At 30.8% G+C, this 17,820-nt stretch overlaps 1 protein-coding gene across 4 annotated transcripts; it reads left to right on the forward strand.

Moving 5' to 3' along the window:
- Nucleotides 1-398: 398 nt before the first annotated feature.
- On the forward strand, nt 399-9,433 carry LOC120075692. 4 transcript variants are annotated; one of them, XM_039029302.1, is made up of 11 exons: nt 399-592; nt 762-874; nt 996-1,063; nt 2,586-2,720; nt 3,375-3,477; nt 3,781-3,840; nt 7,201-7,260; nt 7,343-7,546; nt 7,639-7,750; nt 7,856-8,073; nt 8,977-9,433. In XM_039029302.1, exons 4-11 carry the CDS (start codon nt 2,590-2,592, stop codon nt 9,067-9,069), a joined length of 981 nt encoding a protein of 326 aa, XP_038885230.1. In that variant the 5' UTR covers nt 399-592; nt 762-874; nt 996-1,063; nt 2,586-2,589; the 3' UTR covers nt 9,070-9,433. The 4 variants fall into 4 exon arrangements, with proteins under 4 accessions (XP_038885230.1, XP_038885231.1, XP_038885232.1 ...); XM_039029303.1 differs by lacking the exon at nt 996-1,063; XM_039029304.1 differs by lacking the exon at nt 762-874.
- Nucleotides 9,434-17,820: the final 8,387 nt, after the last annotated feature.

A 17,820-nucleotide genomic window follows, 5' to 3' on the forward strand; every position in this document is an offset into this window, starting at 1 on the left:
GCTCATCCGACATAGGGTTTGTACTAGCTCGACTTTAAAGAAAAAATTTATAATATTCAATTTGTAATTTGTGTAGTCTGACATAAATATGTTAAGTATATTTTATGTTTATAATTAAAAAAATGACAATTTATTGTTTTTTTTAAAATGGACTATTTTAAGAGTTGTTTTTTTAAAATAGATATATCATATACGTTTTAATTGTTTTTTTATAATATTTATTTTTCAAAGTAAAAAACGAAAATGAATTATTAGGTTTTAACATTTAATCCCAAATGTTTCAACATAATCGATGGAATAAAATTTAGGTCACTGTTGTTAACGTGATTCGGCCCATCAAAATTTCAGAATCTCCATTATATAAAAGAAAAAATAAAAATAAATAAAAAAATAAAAAGAAAGTTAAAAGAATCTCTCTCCCTAAGGCTCTGGAGCACATCAGCACAATATTACATATCATCGAAAAATTTCTCCAAATAGATCAAATTCCTTGAGGAAAGACAGAGCTCGGACGACTTTCCTCTCAGTTGCGAGAGAAATCCTCAAAGATTCTGCTGATATAACGTTGCCTCTGTTCATAATCACCTTCCAGGTTCTTCTCTCTCTCTCAATCTCTCTTTTATTCTCTCCAAATTGAATTGATTTCTGTTTAGATTAGCTCTGAACCTGAAAGTTTTCTGTTTGTTTTAACAATTGAAATTGAAAATCACTTTACTTAGTTCCCATTTATCTCATTTTGATTTTCTGTTCTTCATATTTAGTTTTGATTTCCAGAGATTGTACCTAACTGTAGCAGATCCTTCATTATTGGTCGAATTTGCTAGATTTTTTACATTGCCATAGGGTTTTTTCCCCCCTTCTTCTTACGCATCGGGTATGAATTTTATTGAATTCAGTAAAGTTATATGTTTAGTTGATTGTTTTTTCGTTAATTTGTTTTCTGTGACAAATTTTTTTCTCAAGGAATAAAAGTTATTCGTTCTTGTGGTTTTTAGATTCGATATGCAAAAGAAATCCAATCCGATGATTCTGAGAAAACATATCCATTGTGACATGAGAGTAGGTAAGTTGCATTTACTAAAAGTTGAAACCACTAGTAAAGTCACTAGAGAAATAAGAGATCGATGGAAAATAAGTGAGGAAAATTAGTTTTATTGGTATGAAGTCTTTGGGGTGAAACCAAAAATAACGTTATGGGGGTTTACATTCAAAGTGGACAATATCATACCATTATGGGAATAGATAGAGGTTTTGTTGTTCTTATCGATTGGTATCAAAGTCATGATCTAAACTTAGTTGTGTTTCGTACAAATCCTTCAGTTCCAAACAAAACTAGGAGTTTTATAGTTGTGCAACATTGTGGATGAATCTCTAGATCAAACAAAAAGTGCTTGAGTGACGAACAAAGTAGAAATCTAGCAAATCGGCTTGATTGATAGAAAGAGGGAGAGTGTATTAGGTTGGGTAGACTAATAGGGAGGAGCATATCTTTTGTTGACAAAAGTCAAGAAATCCTGGAAGTAATCCTCTCAAGCCTTCTGAGTCTCTGACCCAAGCAAATGATTACTAAATGGTAAGAATCTGTCAATTCGAGTGCGGTAGAAGCTCCACTATTGTGTGATCAAGTGAGTCCAGTTAGGAGAGGCAAATCCCTGAGAGGTTGGAACTGTCAATAAAAGGATCGAAAAACATCATACTTTAGTAGGTAAAAGGGAGAGTAAAATTTCTCATCAGAGCATGGAGTTACGTTGAAACCACCTCCCAAAAGCCAATGACTACATAAGAAAGAAAGATCATACAATTATTGCAAAAGTTGTGCTCTATGGACTGATTGTGAAGGGCCATAAATGCCTGAAATTCATAAACAAGAATCATCCACCAAGGATACAAGGAGAGATAGAGAAAATGCACCATCACTAACCTCCACGTCTTGGATAGGTGGGTTATTCCATAGAGTAAGGATGCTTCCAGAGAAGCCACAAGCAACAAGAGAACAGCCAATATTTCTAGAACTCCATATGCATTTGATGAACCTTCTGTTGACATTGATTTATATTTTTTACTTTCTTTTGTATAAAATAACATACGTGGAATTGATATGGTTGGTGAAATCATTGATAAGGGCTCTTGGTTATCTTGAGCCATCATAATGAGCTTCCCCATTGTATCATATGGGATTCAAGATTGTCCCATTGGTTGGTGATCAAAGGGGTTAAGTGGGGAATAAAGGTACTGGTAGGGGTGAGGCAATGAGAGGGTGGGATCAACATATGGGCAATGTTACTCAAAGAGTGGAGCATTTGAGAGAGGAGCTTTAAGGTTAGTGGGGATATCATCTTGAGATTCAGCTGAATGATAGCAGGGGCTAGATACAATGTCCTTCAAAGGTAGAGTGATGTGATGGGCCGATAAGAAGCTATGTATATATATATTTTTTAATCAATATCGTTTTCTTTTCTGATAACTTTTGAAAAGTTCAGATTCATCAAATGTGATATATGAATTTCACCTGCCAAATAGATCTCTTCACATGAATTCTAACTTTTTGTATACTCACCCATTCTCTTGTTGATGTGGAAAAACAGAGAGATGAAGAAGGTAGACGTGCCCATGTTGGGTTTGTCTCTTGTTGTTTTCTTGGCGGCAGCGACATTTGAGCCCATCTCATCTTTGCCATCTACTGTTCCTGCATTCCTTTGGTCCCCACACCATCGCCACAGGTATGCTGCTTGACTTATTTGTGTTTCTTTTATGTGATATGTGACATTTTTTGTGTATCAACCATTTCAAATGAATTATAAACACATCTGAACATATCTACATCAGGATTTTTGGGATGTTCCTTTTAGTTGTTGGGTCCTTTTTTTTTTTTTTTTGGTTGGCCTTTCCTTAGATTACTTTTGGAAAATTTTCTCCTGGTTACTTAAACTGTTGTTCCTGTATTTGCCAATTGAAGGTGCAGAGTTTGCCGCTTGAGTCATATGGCAGTTCGTATAAGAGCTCAATAGTTTGTAAAATTAATGTTCATGTAATACTACAGGCAGTTTGGCACAATATGCATAGTATTAACACTGCATAGATGAAGCTATAGTGAATTGCCTTTCTCCCTGCTTAGTTGATTATGATTTATTGTTATTATTTTAAATTTTAGATTCTGCATTGTTCGTTTTCTTTCAGTCTATTTGGTTAGTTTCCCCATTATCATCCTTCATTTTATTCTATAGGAATGAATTCTTCTATTTTTTTTTTTTTTTCATATTTCTTTTTTTGGGAGGGGGAGGGACCACTTATTGAACAACTGTTCTAGATGTGTTATAATAAACTCTATATTGTTGTTTTTCAATTGATTTAAAAGTTGTACGGTATGTCTGCAGGTTTTCTAACAACATTGAAGACAAATATGTTGATTATCAGACCATTTCCCCACAGGAGCTTGCAAAGTCTGTTCTGTATGAAGGGGGCTGGTCAAAAATTCTGGTGCGTTTGTAACGTTTCAAATCTTGTTCTAGAGTTTGCTGTCAAAAGTTTGTAAGAATGTCCTCCTATGCACAATTTTTATTTTTTAAAAAAGCTACATGTTTTGCTTTTTGGTATATCCTTTTCTTTATTTTGGCTCCCTTTCTTTTTGGGCTTGGTTTTGGATGCCCTTTTATTTATTATTTATTTATTTATCTTTTAAAGCTCAATGAAATTTTGGTTCTTCGTAAAAAGAATCTTTTTAATTGATTTCTTTTCTCATATTTATGTATTATTAACATTATTAATTGTTTAATTCTTTAGTGCATGGGAAAGGAAGTAGAGCAACATGTGGATCTTGCAATAATCTTTATTGGTTCAGAGGTAGGAATATATGGAGTTCGAGATTTACCGCTCTTCATCGTGTAATGGTTTCAGTTATTGTGAATTTGTTTGGTCTCTCGCATGGTTTATACTTTATTTTATACTTCATTGTGTTTTTTCTTATAGCCAAAATTCTGATCCCTTGTTTATTAAATTTGAATTTGGGATTATTGTTTGAGGTTAGAACATTTAATAGACTTATTTGTGTAATATACTAGATGAGTTATCCTAAAGATGCATTCTGTGATTCCAACATTTTTATAAAATAGAAAACCAACTTTTAACGTGTTCACGTTCATCATACCCAAAAGCTTAAGCTGATAGGTTATGGTAAATTTAATTATATCAACATTTTAACACTCCCCTGCTTGTAGGCTTGAAAATTTGTAAAAGACCCACGGGTGGAAATCAATATTAATTGAGGAGGAAATGATATTTGTAGGAGTTTGAACACATAATCTCCCCACTACGAAAGAAATCAAAATAACTAAGAGCCCTTCTCCCAAGTGGAAAACAATCTCTCCCAACAAGAAGAAGAGAGATGCAACATATGTTGCTTTTCTATTGGTCAAAGAGTGACGAAACCCAAACGGAAAAGAAACTGAGCTCCTTGACCAGATCAAGAAATCAGAAACTACCCTATTCTTAAAGGAAGACAAACAATAGAGATAAGGAAATGCAGAGAAAAGGGGACTGGGTCTCACCCAATGGTCCGCCCACATTTACTTCCCTTCCCCCACCACACAATGAACCAAGTGAGAGAAAGAAGGGAACTCTAGAATAAATATCTTGCCTTAAATTTTGGTAAGAGCCTAACCCCACCCGACAACCATTCAAAAGGATGAGAACCAAACTTATGATGATCATGTGTCAAGTTGGGTTCAAGGGGAAAATGCCCCAACCATTTGGCTAACGAAGCTTCGTGCTTTTTTGGATAACATTGAGGTTATTAATCTTTCCCAAGGCAACCAATCAAGTAAAGAACTAGGGTTTCTTAAAGATTTTAACCTCCACAGGGTAGAGAAGAAACATGATGAAAGAACAAGATGAAAAGGGAACTAAGAATGAACCTAAACGAAGCAACAAGAGTCTACAAGTAAATGACAAACAATGTTTTAATAAGATTTTCAAGTGAATGTCTTGTTTAGTCGATAGAAGTTCAATCCTAATTGAGAAAGTACTTAAGGTAGTTAGATTTGGTGTCTTTGTGCCTCTTGCAGGGATTAGAATTTAGAAGAATAACACCAAAATATTGCGGACATTTGAAACAATAAATGTCCATTTATGCTGTAAACTCAAATCTTGGAGAAGTTTTTTCTTATTTAATTTTTTAAAACATCACAGCCTAAGTTCTAGCGATATATAGATTATAGACCAGCCTTTAACCCCAAAACTAACCTCAAACAACAGTAGTATAATAATAAAGAGGCTGCAGTAAAAGAACTTAGGGCTGTTTGGTTTTACTAAGTGCTTAAAAACATTTTTTTTTTTTTACTTAAAAATACTATTTTGAGCACTAAGAAAGTAAATTCAAATAGGCTCTTAATCTCCAACTTAATGAAACCAGCAGCTTTAGAGACGATTAAGGAAACATAAAGACAAAAATCTCAAGTGTTAAACAGCTGGGAAGACTACCGAAGGCTAGTACGTGTGTTATGGTTTGCAGTTCCTCATTATTATGATTATAAGTATATCTTTTTTTTGTTTTTTTTTTTATAAGAAACAAATTTGATTGATGTATTAAATTTATGATTGTAAGTATATCATATTAAAATACCAAAGAATAAAAAAGAACGATCCTATTAGTGATTATGATGTTAATGTTGGAAATTACCTATGAAATCTTTCTTAGGTAAGTGAAAATTAAATGTTAGAATTTTATATTTTTGTTCTTTAATTTAACAATCAGTACACTTAGAGAGAGAGAAATCACTTAACCATAGATGGAGTTACATTTTTAAGTTGCTATCAACCATTTTTAACTTAAGAGGAGGCTTACATCATACCTTTGGAAGGGAAGGACTGGAGACTTGCCTTTAATGGTAACTTGAGATGCACTAGAGTGCAATAGGTCTCCGGAGCTTAAGCATGTGGCGAAATTTTGATTTTTTTAGGGGTGTACCATAAGAAAATGTAAATAAAATTTTAAAGAAAAATATAGTATTATAAATGATGAGATAGAGAAATTTTAAAAATGAGAGTTTTTTTGCTTCACTTTTAGGAGATCAATGAGAATAATAATGGTTTTTAGAAGTATTTTATTGATTTATTTATAAAAATTAAACATAGGAATTCAGGCACATTGAGGCATGCACGAAAATGCAGAGGAGAGTGTGCATTAATGCACCTTATTAACGAGGCATCCTTACCTCGCTTTTCTGTGCCTAGGTGCACTTCTCAAAACAGTGGCCTTAAGACAGTGGCCTGTAATATTTTACATCACAGACAAAACGCCTTGCAAGTATTAAATCATTGGGATATTGATATAAATTAGATGGACAAATCCTATTTGTTTTAGAATATACTAAATGAAGTTGAATGGTGAAAATATGGAGTTCAGGAGGTGATGGAAGTATAAATACCCCAACATTGGAAAACTAAAAATTTTCCTGTGTTGCTTTTTAGAAAAAAAACTTATATACACAACCCTCTTAAATCTATCAATGTGATGTGATAGGGCAAAGATTATTTTTTCATTTCAGTTTTATCCCTCTTGATACGAACTAAATTCATTATGAACTTCATTTTTCAAAAAACTTCAATTGGTACACGCAAGAAGTAGGCCAATTTGGCAGTATTGGAGGGTCCCATTGGCGTGCATCTAGTAGGAATTGAACCTACGAATTCGCCAATTATGAGTTGGGCATTTTAACCATTCAACCATGGATGCTTAGTGGGGATCCTCGTACATGGTGAATAACCAAATTCCAATGGTGAAATAAAAGAAAGAATTGAGGGAACCGTTGCGAATGGCTCTGATCATTAAACTTCTGGGAAAGTCAATTTCCTATAATTTACTTGTATGCAAGGCTTGAAAAGAATAACTATGAATTTTGAAGTGTCATGTCATCCACGTTCTGCATGCTTTTTTATAATAATTATTATTATTCTTTATTTATTTGTTACGATCTTACTTGAACAGGATCTGTTCTATAGGTTGTACAACTGTGTCCTTGAGTTCTATTCTTTATTTATTTGTTCGTACTCAGATTATGATGCTAGTTCAGAACTTTCTTTTATGTCAATGTGCCACCAATAGCATTTCTACTATTAAGGATAATAATTTGGTGCACTGTTATGTTGGTTTCTTGATCAACATTATGTTGGTTCACAGTGTGACGAGTCTTTTGTTTTCTATAGTTGCAGTCAGATTTCATGTTGAGCAGGCAAGTGGATCCAAATCTTATGGACTTACTTAAGGTTTGGAAAAGCAATTTGTCTTATAAATTCCAAAACTGCATGTCTTGAGGCTTTACTCTAAATCAAGGATCAATTTTCACAGGTTTCTTTCTCAAGGTCTAACTTCTCCATGGCATTTCCCTATGTGGCTGCACCAGAAAGGGGTGCAATTGAAAAGTTATTGATCTCAGAGTTTAAAAAATCATGTGGGCATGATCTCAGAATCAGCAATAGTGCTTTCCAGGAGTTGTCCTCTGTTGAGGATGAATCATTCCAGAAACTTCCAATGCTGGCGCATTCGATTAATGTAACTGTCATTATATGACTAAAGTAATCTGTTTTCCTTTTCCTAGAACATTAATAACATCCTTATTTATTTTTTCTGCATTAAACAAATAGGATTATATGGTTTCAAGAATGGAAAAGAAGCCGGAGGGAGAGACAGAATTGGTCGTTTTCTCTCATGGAGATTTCAGTTCTCCTAAAGAAGGCAATCCATGGACCTCTGAAAGTATGTTGACTCATTTTATTTTTGTCTTCAGATGGTCGTTAGGACAGGCAATATGATTGATGTTATGGTATAAAATTCTTATGTTGAATTTTGAAATTATTATAGGCAAAACTTTGTTGGAGATAATGACTTCTGCAGAGCATGTTGGGGCAAAGTATGAAATTCTCTATATATCAGATCCCTTTAGGTCCATTCGCCATTCTTACGTGGAGCTGGGAAGATTTATGGCTGAAGGTTCCGCTGGAAATGGGTCAGCTAAATCAGAAGATTTTTGTGATGAAGTCTGCCAAATTAAATCATCTCTTCTCGAGGGCCTTTTTGTTGTGAGTCACTCACTGTTTTTACTTGATATTCTTGCTTTATGCTTACAGAGCCGGGTGCTTATATCATTGATACTACTAGGAATTGACAAACTACTAGACTTTAGTTGGTAACCATTTCGTTTTTTTGTTTTTGGTTTTTGAAAATTAAGCCTATTTCCTCACATTTTCTTATAATGGTTTGCATCTTTCTTGAGTACAAGAGTGGAATTCTTAGTCAAATTCCAAAAACAAAAACAAGTTTTTAAAAGCTACTTTTAATTTTCAAAATTGGGATTGGTTTTTGAAAACATGAGTAAAAAGTATATAAGAAAGGAAGAAATTTAGGAGTGAGAAGGGTGTTTGTAGGCTTACTTTTAGTTTTCAAAATTGGGATTGGTTTTTGAAAACATGAGTAAAAAGTATATAAGAAAGCAAGAAATTTAGGAGTGAGAAGGGTATTTGTAGGCTTAATTTTCAAAAACTAAAACCAAAACCAGATGGTTACCAAACGAGACCTTAGTTTTCAAAATATAGAAATTTATGGATGGAAGTAATGTTTATAAACTTAATTTTCAAAAAACAAAAAACAAAAAACTAAGATCTTTTTGATAATCATTTGGTTTTTAAAAATTAAGTTTAGAAACAATCCTTCCATCTATTGATTTCTTTGTTTTATTTTTGTACTTTTTAGTACTTTAAAAAACTCAGCCATGATTTAAATACTAAGGAAAGTAGGCTTTAAAAAGTTGTTTTTATCTTTTAAATTTAGCTTATGAATTCAAGTGTTCAGCTAGAAAAGATGAAAACTTTAGTGAAGAAGTTATAAGAAAATAAGCATAATCCTAAAAATTCAAAGGGTTATCAAATGTGACCTGTAACGTGCCATTTTGGCTTATATTTTGCTTCCTATCTCCAACCATGCAGGGGATCGTCTTGCTTATAATCCTATTATCAGGCCTTTGCTGTATGATGGGTATTGACACCCCAACCAGATTTGAGACACCTCAAGATTCTTAAACAAAAGCTCGTTTCTCAGAATCGTTGCATGATTGTTCTGGTGATGTGTGAAGAAAGGAGAAAGCTAAAGCTGATGATACCATTAATTTGTCATGCTAGATTTTACGGTATTCTTTCTTAAACTCGTTTACTTGTGGCATGGTTTTTTGCTATGCTTACTGGCTAGCTGCCGGTAATGTTATGTATGAATATTAAAGGCATTTTGGTTTTGCCCTTTGCGATTTCATTCTAAGCAAAGGGAGAAAATAAAGATGCGTTATTCTATTCCATCATACTACTCTGCATCAAACTGAACAGATGGTTTCTTTGAAGGAATTCTTGTAGCATGGGAATGAATGTGATTATTCATTCGACATTGACACAATCCAGATCCCGTCTTGTGGTAGGAGAAATCATTAGGTGAATCTGCCACAATGTGACTCCTACCACAATGTGACTGATAGTTTTTTTACCATTTGATGTAACTGTCCCGAATTTATATTCAGTAGTCAGTTGGGGTATTGCAAATTATTAGAAGTCTTGGAATAATTTTATCTTGTGGTTGGTGAAAAGAACGATCTTTTTGTATGATAGAATACTTTTTAAAATCATAAAGTATTGTATTTTATAATCTGTGTTATTATGCTTTTTCTCTTCTCTTTTTTTTTTTTTTTTTTTTAACTAGTGCATGGAGTGAAGGATTGGACCATCAACTCGAAAACCTACTAATTTAGGTTCGGATTGGCTATACTATTATGTTCTTATTTTCATGTGCGAAGCAAAATTGATTTCTACTCTAATTTGGTAATTGGAAAAACCAAATGAATTTTGACTAAATGCAAGAGAAGTAAATTATTTGATAAATTACAAGTTTGTTCGATAAGCTTCCAAGTTTGTGATCATTTGGTCTTTGAAATTAAAAAGTGTCTATGGAGTCTTATTTATTTATTTATCTTTCAAGTCCTTAAACTTGACTTTGTGTTTCGTAGGTTCATTATATTCTTGTGATTAACACTAAGTTATTCTATTAGAGTACAAATTTCAAGAATAAAGTAGTTCTAGAAAAATTAGTTCCAAGAAATTAAAAAATTTGGAGTAGTTTTTCATATATAAATTAAAATAATGTTAAGAAAAACCAAAAATCGAAAATTGAACTCACACAAGTTTCTGAACATATAACCGTACCATGTGCACGAGTATTTTTTGTGTTCTTTACATGGCACTCATATGACACATCATTGCGACGTCTGCGTTTGACTACACGCTAGTGGTACATGATATTTACTCCTTAATCGTGCCCAATGATCACTTTTTATTTTGATAATCATGATTATGGTAGAGGACTTAGCTTAATCATGATCTCCGGTGATGGATCCATATATTTTTTTCCACTTCCTTAATTTGGGATATGCATTTGAAACGGACAAGATCATGTTAAAGCGAGCATTATTAATTTATATATGAACAATGACATCTAAAATTTTATGTTAGAAACACAACTTTACATACTTATAATTATAGTCCATTAAGTTCTAAATCTGTGTCATATATAGTTTTTGAACTTAATAAAAATACATAATAGATTATTAAAATCTCAATTTGTGTGTCTAATACATTGTATCGGCTTCTTTTTTTAAAAAAAAAAATGTAACTATTGACTAAATCAAAATTTGAGGTTCAATTAGAAACAAAAATATTTGTTCTTTTGTCTAACACAACGATTAAATTTTAAGCATTTTTAACTTTTTATGAGATTTTTAGATATTAATTGAAAATTTACATATTTATTAGACATTTTAGTGGACTTATTAGAGTTAAAATTGAAAATTTAGATATTTATTAGTCATAATTTTTAAAACTAAAGATTAAACTTGTACTAACTTGAATGTAATTTTAAAATAATGGTAAAGAAATAAAAAAAAAACATAAAATTTATTTGTGGAATTGGTGTTTATAGGTCTTAATTTTAAAAAACTAAAATTAATAACCAAATCGTTACCAAACGATCCCAAAACTTCAAAAATATATTTAATAAAAAATAAAAATGGAACTACGTTTTTCCAGCCCATTATTAGTGTATTAAAATTAAGGCAATTGTAATTGGTAGTATTTTTATGAATAATAATCAAGTGTATAACATCATTTTAAAAAATTACAAATATAGGCAAGTCCATCAGCAATAGACTTCTATCGTTGATAGACTTTTGGTCTATCACCAATAGACTCCTACCAATGATATATGTGAGGTATGAGAAAAATTTAGTTGATCCTTTGACCAAAGACCTAACAAGGAAAATAATTTTAGAATTATTAGTAAACATGAGGCTTAAACCCTTATAGTGGTCCATAGCTCATTGGTTGGGTGATCTGTTGCGATAGACTTGATGGTCCATAGTCCGTTATGTGGGTGGTCCTAGGATAGACTTGATAGATAATACTAAAACTTTTTAATGATCCATGACCCTTTCTTTGGGTGGTTGATGTGGACTTGAGGGATAGTGATGAGATCTTCATAGTTCAGTATTTGAATGGTTTGTCTTTGACAGACTTGATGAAGATTGTCCTAACACGGACTAGATAACAAAGTTTTCATAGCTCAATTTGAGTGGTTTGTCTCTAACAAACTTGATGAAGCATCTAATGTGATAGTGAAGATGTGTCTGCCTTCTATAAAAGAGTTTAAAGGTCTCTTTCTAGAGCTTTCATGGTGACCCGAGGTTTATGTGCATAACCATAATAAGTACACTCTATATTGCACAATAGAGAAAAAGACTAGAAGTAAAACAAGTTGTGGGGGTCTCAACCAGTGTTATTGAAAGTTCAAGAAGTAACTCACTCTCTCTAACAAGGTTGTTGCCTACTTCGTTATGCATCAATTCAAATCATTAGATATTAATGTTTAAGTTCGATCTCCTTTACTTGCTCATAATAGTTTTTTTTCAAAATAATATTTGATATTATTTACTGTTAACTTTTCTATAACAGTCATTTGTAGGAGATTGTTGAAAATGACTTTTGGGCTTAGGTCCATAGAAAAAGTTAAGAGGAGTGGAAAAGTTTTGTCCTACATGGTTAAATTTAGCATTGCCTAGTGGGTATAAACACCAAGACATTCTATATGAGAGTCCAAAGTGTGTTGGTGGTAGAAGTATAACCCTTTCACTACATGCGTATGTCGTTGTCGTCCGTTCGATCGGCAGGCATGCGGGTTCGAGTAATCGTGTTTGTGCAAAAAAAGAACTAAATTTTTATTACTTATTTATTTAATTATTTAATTACAATTTTTAATAAATCATTTTATTAATATTTTTGTCGATCGTTTATGAACGACTGTTCATTTTTGCTCGTTTATGAACGTAGTATCGACGTTCATTTTCCGGCGAGTGCACGCCTCAATTTGGAGGTTGTGTTAACCTTGAGGAGCAATCGACATAGTGATTAGCACCGAGGTCACGCTGTAATTGCTTTCATGACAGTGGTTTCTTCACGATGGAACAACCCTTTGTGACATCTGTTCTAACATTACCAACCTAAGTACATGTTTCAAAGTGATTTTGAAGTTGTTAAAATCACTTTTATCACTCCGAAACATGTCTTTAATCACTCGAAATTAATTTAACATTTAATTTTACGTTTTTAATTGCAGTTTTCATATCATCAAAATTGATTTATCATTAAAACATGTTTAATTTCATAGTAAATTGAAAAATATATATATATAGTTTTAATCATTTTAAAATTGCTTTCAAACCTGTCCTAAGTACATTTCGACAAATTTCTATTGAATTTATAATTTAATATTCGAATAAATAAATAAAACGATTTTTTTAAAAAAAAAAATTGTTCTTATCTCAATAGCCAGGTGTCAAACACAAGGGGATTAAAAAGTAAATAAACAAAATCAATGGCTGAGGAAACTGGATGACTTGACTTGAAACCGAAATTTATCATATTATAATCAAGACCGTTGACTTTAATCACATGGAACGGCAGACAAGGACGCCACGTGTCTATCTTACGATTATCCTATCCATATGACGCACATCGTAAGCCACGCTATGACAAACGCAGCAGATTCCTTTCATTTCATTTTCTTTAATTATGCCTTTCGTATCAATTTAATTACGATGAAGATTTAAAATGTCAAATCGAAATCTTATGAAAATTTTAATGAAAATATTAATAAATTGTCAATTTCAATGAGTATTTTTTAAAAAGATTATAAAAACAATATATTTTTAAAAAATAGAAATTTACATTAATAAATTAATATTTTGTGATTTTCAATCAAGTTAAGAAGTATATTACTTTGAGAGTTCTTTTCAATTACAAAAAAATTAATTAAAATATTTATAAATATAGTAAAATGTTATTGTTTATCAATGGTAGATACTGATAGATTACATCATCTATCACTGATAGATACTGATAGACATCTTTCAGTGTCTATCACTGATAAATTGTGATATTTTGCTATATTTGAAAATGTTTTCAATAGTTTTATCATTTAAAACAATTTTTCTTATTTTATATTAGTAGCATTTTGATGCTTGTTTTTTATGTTTCGTGGACATTTTTATAATATAATGAAAATATCAATTCATTCCTCATGTCGATATCGAATCCATGAAAACGTGAAAATATCAGTAAAAATATCGACATGTCGACGGAAATTTAATATTATGATTACAACTAATAACGTTGGTAGGTGTGAAAACCTAAATGAATAATAAAAAGCATTTGATGAATATCTTAAAGTGAATTGTGATTTGTATTATTTCAAAAACAAAAAATTATGATTTGTATTGGGCAAAATAATTTATAGAATATTCGTTGTTATTTAATCATAGAAATGTGACATTGGCATTATCTCATTTCTTCGGAAAATTATAATTTAAACTTTGATTAAAATATCAAATACATTGTCTTATTTTTCAATAAAAGAATGTCATGGGTATCTAATGTTGCATCAAATATTATATTAATAAAAAGTGCTTATTAATATTTCTATCAACATTATTAAAATTTAGGACAATGCATATATATCAACTAGTAAATAGTAAATTAAGTGGTGATGTAACCAAATGTAAATAACAATGGTATTAAACAAAATCTTACTATTCTTAGGTTTAATTGGAAATTTGTCATCTAGTGTTAGATTTTTTTTTAAAAAAAATAAACTAAAAGATAATAACAATGGTTGGAAATTATTGAATATAAAATTTGAAATGCAAACAAAAACTAAAAGAAGAACAAATGTTTGAATATTACTTCAATTATATGCATAAAATAATATGTAGATTGATGGGTTAAATAAAAAAAATAATTATTGAATGTGGTATTTAGCTACAACAATGAATGAATGAATATTAGCTCAACCTATATAAAAGTGTATATAAAATATATTTTCAAGTGTCTAATTTAAAAAATAAGTCATTTTGAAAAAAAATTGAATTGTCTCTAGTCAAAATACCTTTTCAAGCATATTTTAATCAGCTTTTTTTAAAAGTATTTAAATAAAAATATTTTTCCTCAAGTTAATCCAAACGAATTCAAAGTCAAACATTGAATTAGTTATGAGGAATTAAAATAATGTTTTAAAGTGATTTTGAACATGATTCTCAAACATGCACTTAATTATTAGTGATTTTGAAATAGTTAAAATCATTCTAAAATATATTTTTAATCACTCGAAATTGACTTGATGGTTAATTTTATACTTTTTAAACGTATTTTTATATTATTGAAATTGATATTGAATGATTAGAAATATTTTTTGGATGATTTTAAAAATGGTAAAAATTAATTTTAACATGACTCTAAACATTTTATAAGTTATACTGGCTTTATCAACCAATGGAAAAATAAGACAAGAATCGGTAGGTTTTTTTTGGGGGGGGTACATTTTTCTATTTTTGGATTAAATAATGGAGAGAATAGTGTCTCAAGTGTTTGCCCACTTTCATGCAAAATGTTTTTCTAATCAAATTGTCAAACCTTCCTTTTAAAGCAACCGAGTTAAATTTCAATATTTGACGCCATTCGCGTATGTCATAATATTTAAATGATTTAAATAATATTTTGGTTCCTATATTTTTAATATTGATTTATTTTAGTATTTGTACTTTCAAAATATTCATTTTAGTTCGTATACTTTCAATTTTGATTCATTTTACTCCCTATACTTTCAAAATATCAATTTTGGTCCTTATACTTTTAACTTTAGTTCGCTTTGCTTCTTAAACGTTCAAAAAATGATCACTTTAATTCCTTAAAATGTTAAAATGACCAAAATGAACCAAAATTGAATGTATAAGGACTAAAATAAACTTTTTGAAATTAAGACCAAAATGAAGTAAAGTTAAAAGTATAAAGAACAAAATAAACATTTTAAAAGTACAAGAACCAAAATAAACTAAAACCTAAAGTGCAGTGACAAAAAAAAGTATTTAAACCTATTTAAATCATAAATTTATTTATGTTTCTTATTATTATCTTTATTATTTATTTTTTAGTTAAAAAAATATTATAATGTATTAGATAGATGCCCAAGCTTAGTGTCAAAAGAAGTGTCAACCTACTTAATGTCCAAGTGTGTCGCATCCTACTTGCCAAAATTCCTATAAATAAATGGCTATTTTTGGATGTTAAAAGATACACATGTATTTGGCAAAATCCATGAATTTTGGAGAAAGTAGAGAATCTTGATAAATTTCATATTTCATATTTTCTTATTTATTTATTTTATATATTATATTATATTTCAATATTATATTTTATTGGTATATGTTCTCGTTGTGTTCCTCAATTTTACAACATGTTTTCAGCACAAGCTTCTGTCATTTCCTCTATTGAAGGTAGGTCCTAAAGTGTTGTATTATGACAAATCTCATAAAATTAGAATTTGTAGTCCTTGATATTAACGACAATAATTATTTGTCATGGGTGTTCGATGCCAGAATCCACCTACATACTATGAACTTAGGGGAAACAATTAAAGAAGGAAATATGATATCTAATCAAGACAAAACAAAAGCTATGATTTTCCTTCGTCAATCTCCATGAGGGACTGAAAATGGAGTATCTACAATAAAAGATCCTCATATCTTGTGGAAAAATTTGAAAGAGATGTATGATCATCGAAAAACAGTTATTCTTCCTAAAGCTTGTTATGAGTGGATGCACTTGAGGCTACAAGATTTCAGATTAGTAAGTGATTACAACTTCGTATTATTTAAAATCAGTTCAAAATTGTTATTATGGGGAGAGAAAATTACTAACGTTGATATGTTAGATAAGACATTTTCTATATTTCATGTGTCGAATATGCTCTAGCAATATTGAGAGAGATGTTTTAAACAATATTCTAAACTAATTTCATGTCTTCTCAACAATATTCTAAACTAATTTCATGTCTTCTCAACAATATTCTAAACTAATTTCATGTCTTCTCGTGGCCAAACAAAATAACGAGTTATTGATGAAAAATCATGAATCTCGATTAACTGGAACAACATCATCCCCTGAAGAAATGCTGTGAATTGTAATAATTATTGTGGTTGAGGTTGCGACCATGGCAGAGGAAAAAATAATTATTATTTTCGTGGTGGTCGTTCTAATCATTCAAATTTCAAAAGAACCATAGGGAATGATTATCACAAAGGAAAAACTTCACAAGATAATAGCTCAAAAAGTGTTGAAAATAAATGCTTTCGATATGGAATGACTGGCCATTGGTCACGTACCTATCGTACGTCAAAACATTTAGTCGATCTCTATCAAGCCTCCCTGAAGGAAAAAGAGGTTAATGTGGAAGTAAAATTTGCATATCAGGATAATGACATATTTGGCTCATCCCATATGACAAATTTGGATGTGGCAAACTTCTTTGAATCTCCTGAAGAGAAGATCGAAAAAGTTGATGGAACATCAAATATTTCTTTTGACTTTGAAAATATCTAAACTTAATATTATGGTTGTTTTTATCCATCTTTATGTTTCTTTTCTTTTACTAAATGTTAACTTTTGTATATTCAAAGTGTTGTTTTTCTTATTGTAATTATTTTCTTTTGATGAAGAAACATAGATCATTTTCATATGTTGGGTAATTAAAAAATGAGCAAAGAAAATATATGTTTGGCAGACAGTGAAACTACACGCAGTAATTACAAGTAGAAAATATTTTTCCAAACTAACAATGTTGAAAAGAAAAGTCAATACAATATCAGGTTCTGCAAACCTAATTGAGAGGTTTGGAAAAGAAAATATCATTTTTCCTATATGAACAAAATTCAAAATTGACAACGCATTGTTCTCTAGTCAATCAAAGAGAAATCTACTTAGTTTTAAAGATCCTACGTTGCAATCGTTATCATATTGAGACTGATAGTAAGAATAATATTGAATATCTATATATCATATCTAATGTCTCATATGAAAAACGTATGGAAAAGTTGTCTGCTTTACCTTCTGGATTATATTATACTCATATACGAATAATTGAAACATATGAAACAATGAACCTGAAGTTCATAAATCCAGATATATTTTTTATTTGGCATGACAGATTAGGTCATTCAGGGTCTATAATGATGAAAAGAATTGTTGAGAATTCAAATGGACACTTATTGAAGAGCAAGGAGATTCTTCAATCTAATGAACTATCATGTGATGCTTGCTCTCGAGGTAAATTAATAATTAGACTATCACCAGCCAAAGTGGGAATTGAACCTCTTGCATTTTTAGAACGAATTCATGGTGATATATGTGGAC

The sequence above is a fragment of the Benincasa hispida genome, chromosome 4 (genome assembly GCF_009727055.1).
Source record: "Benincasa hispida cultivar B227 chromosome 4, ASM972705v1, whole genome shotgun sequence".
In the NCBI taxonomy this organism is placed as follows: domain Eukaryota; kingdom Viridiplantae; phylum Streptophyta; class Magnoliopsida; order Cucurbitales; family Cucurbitaceae; genus Benincasa; species Benincasa hispida.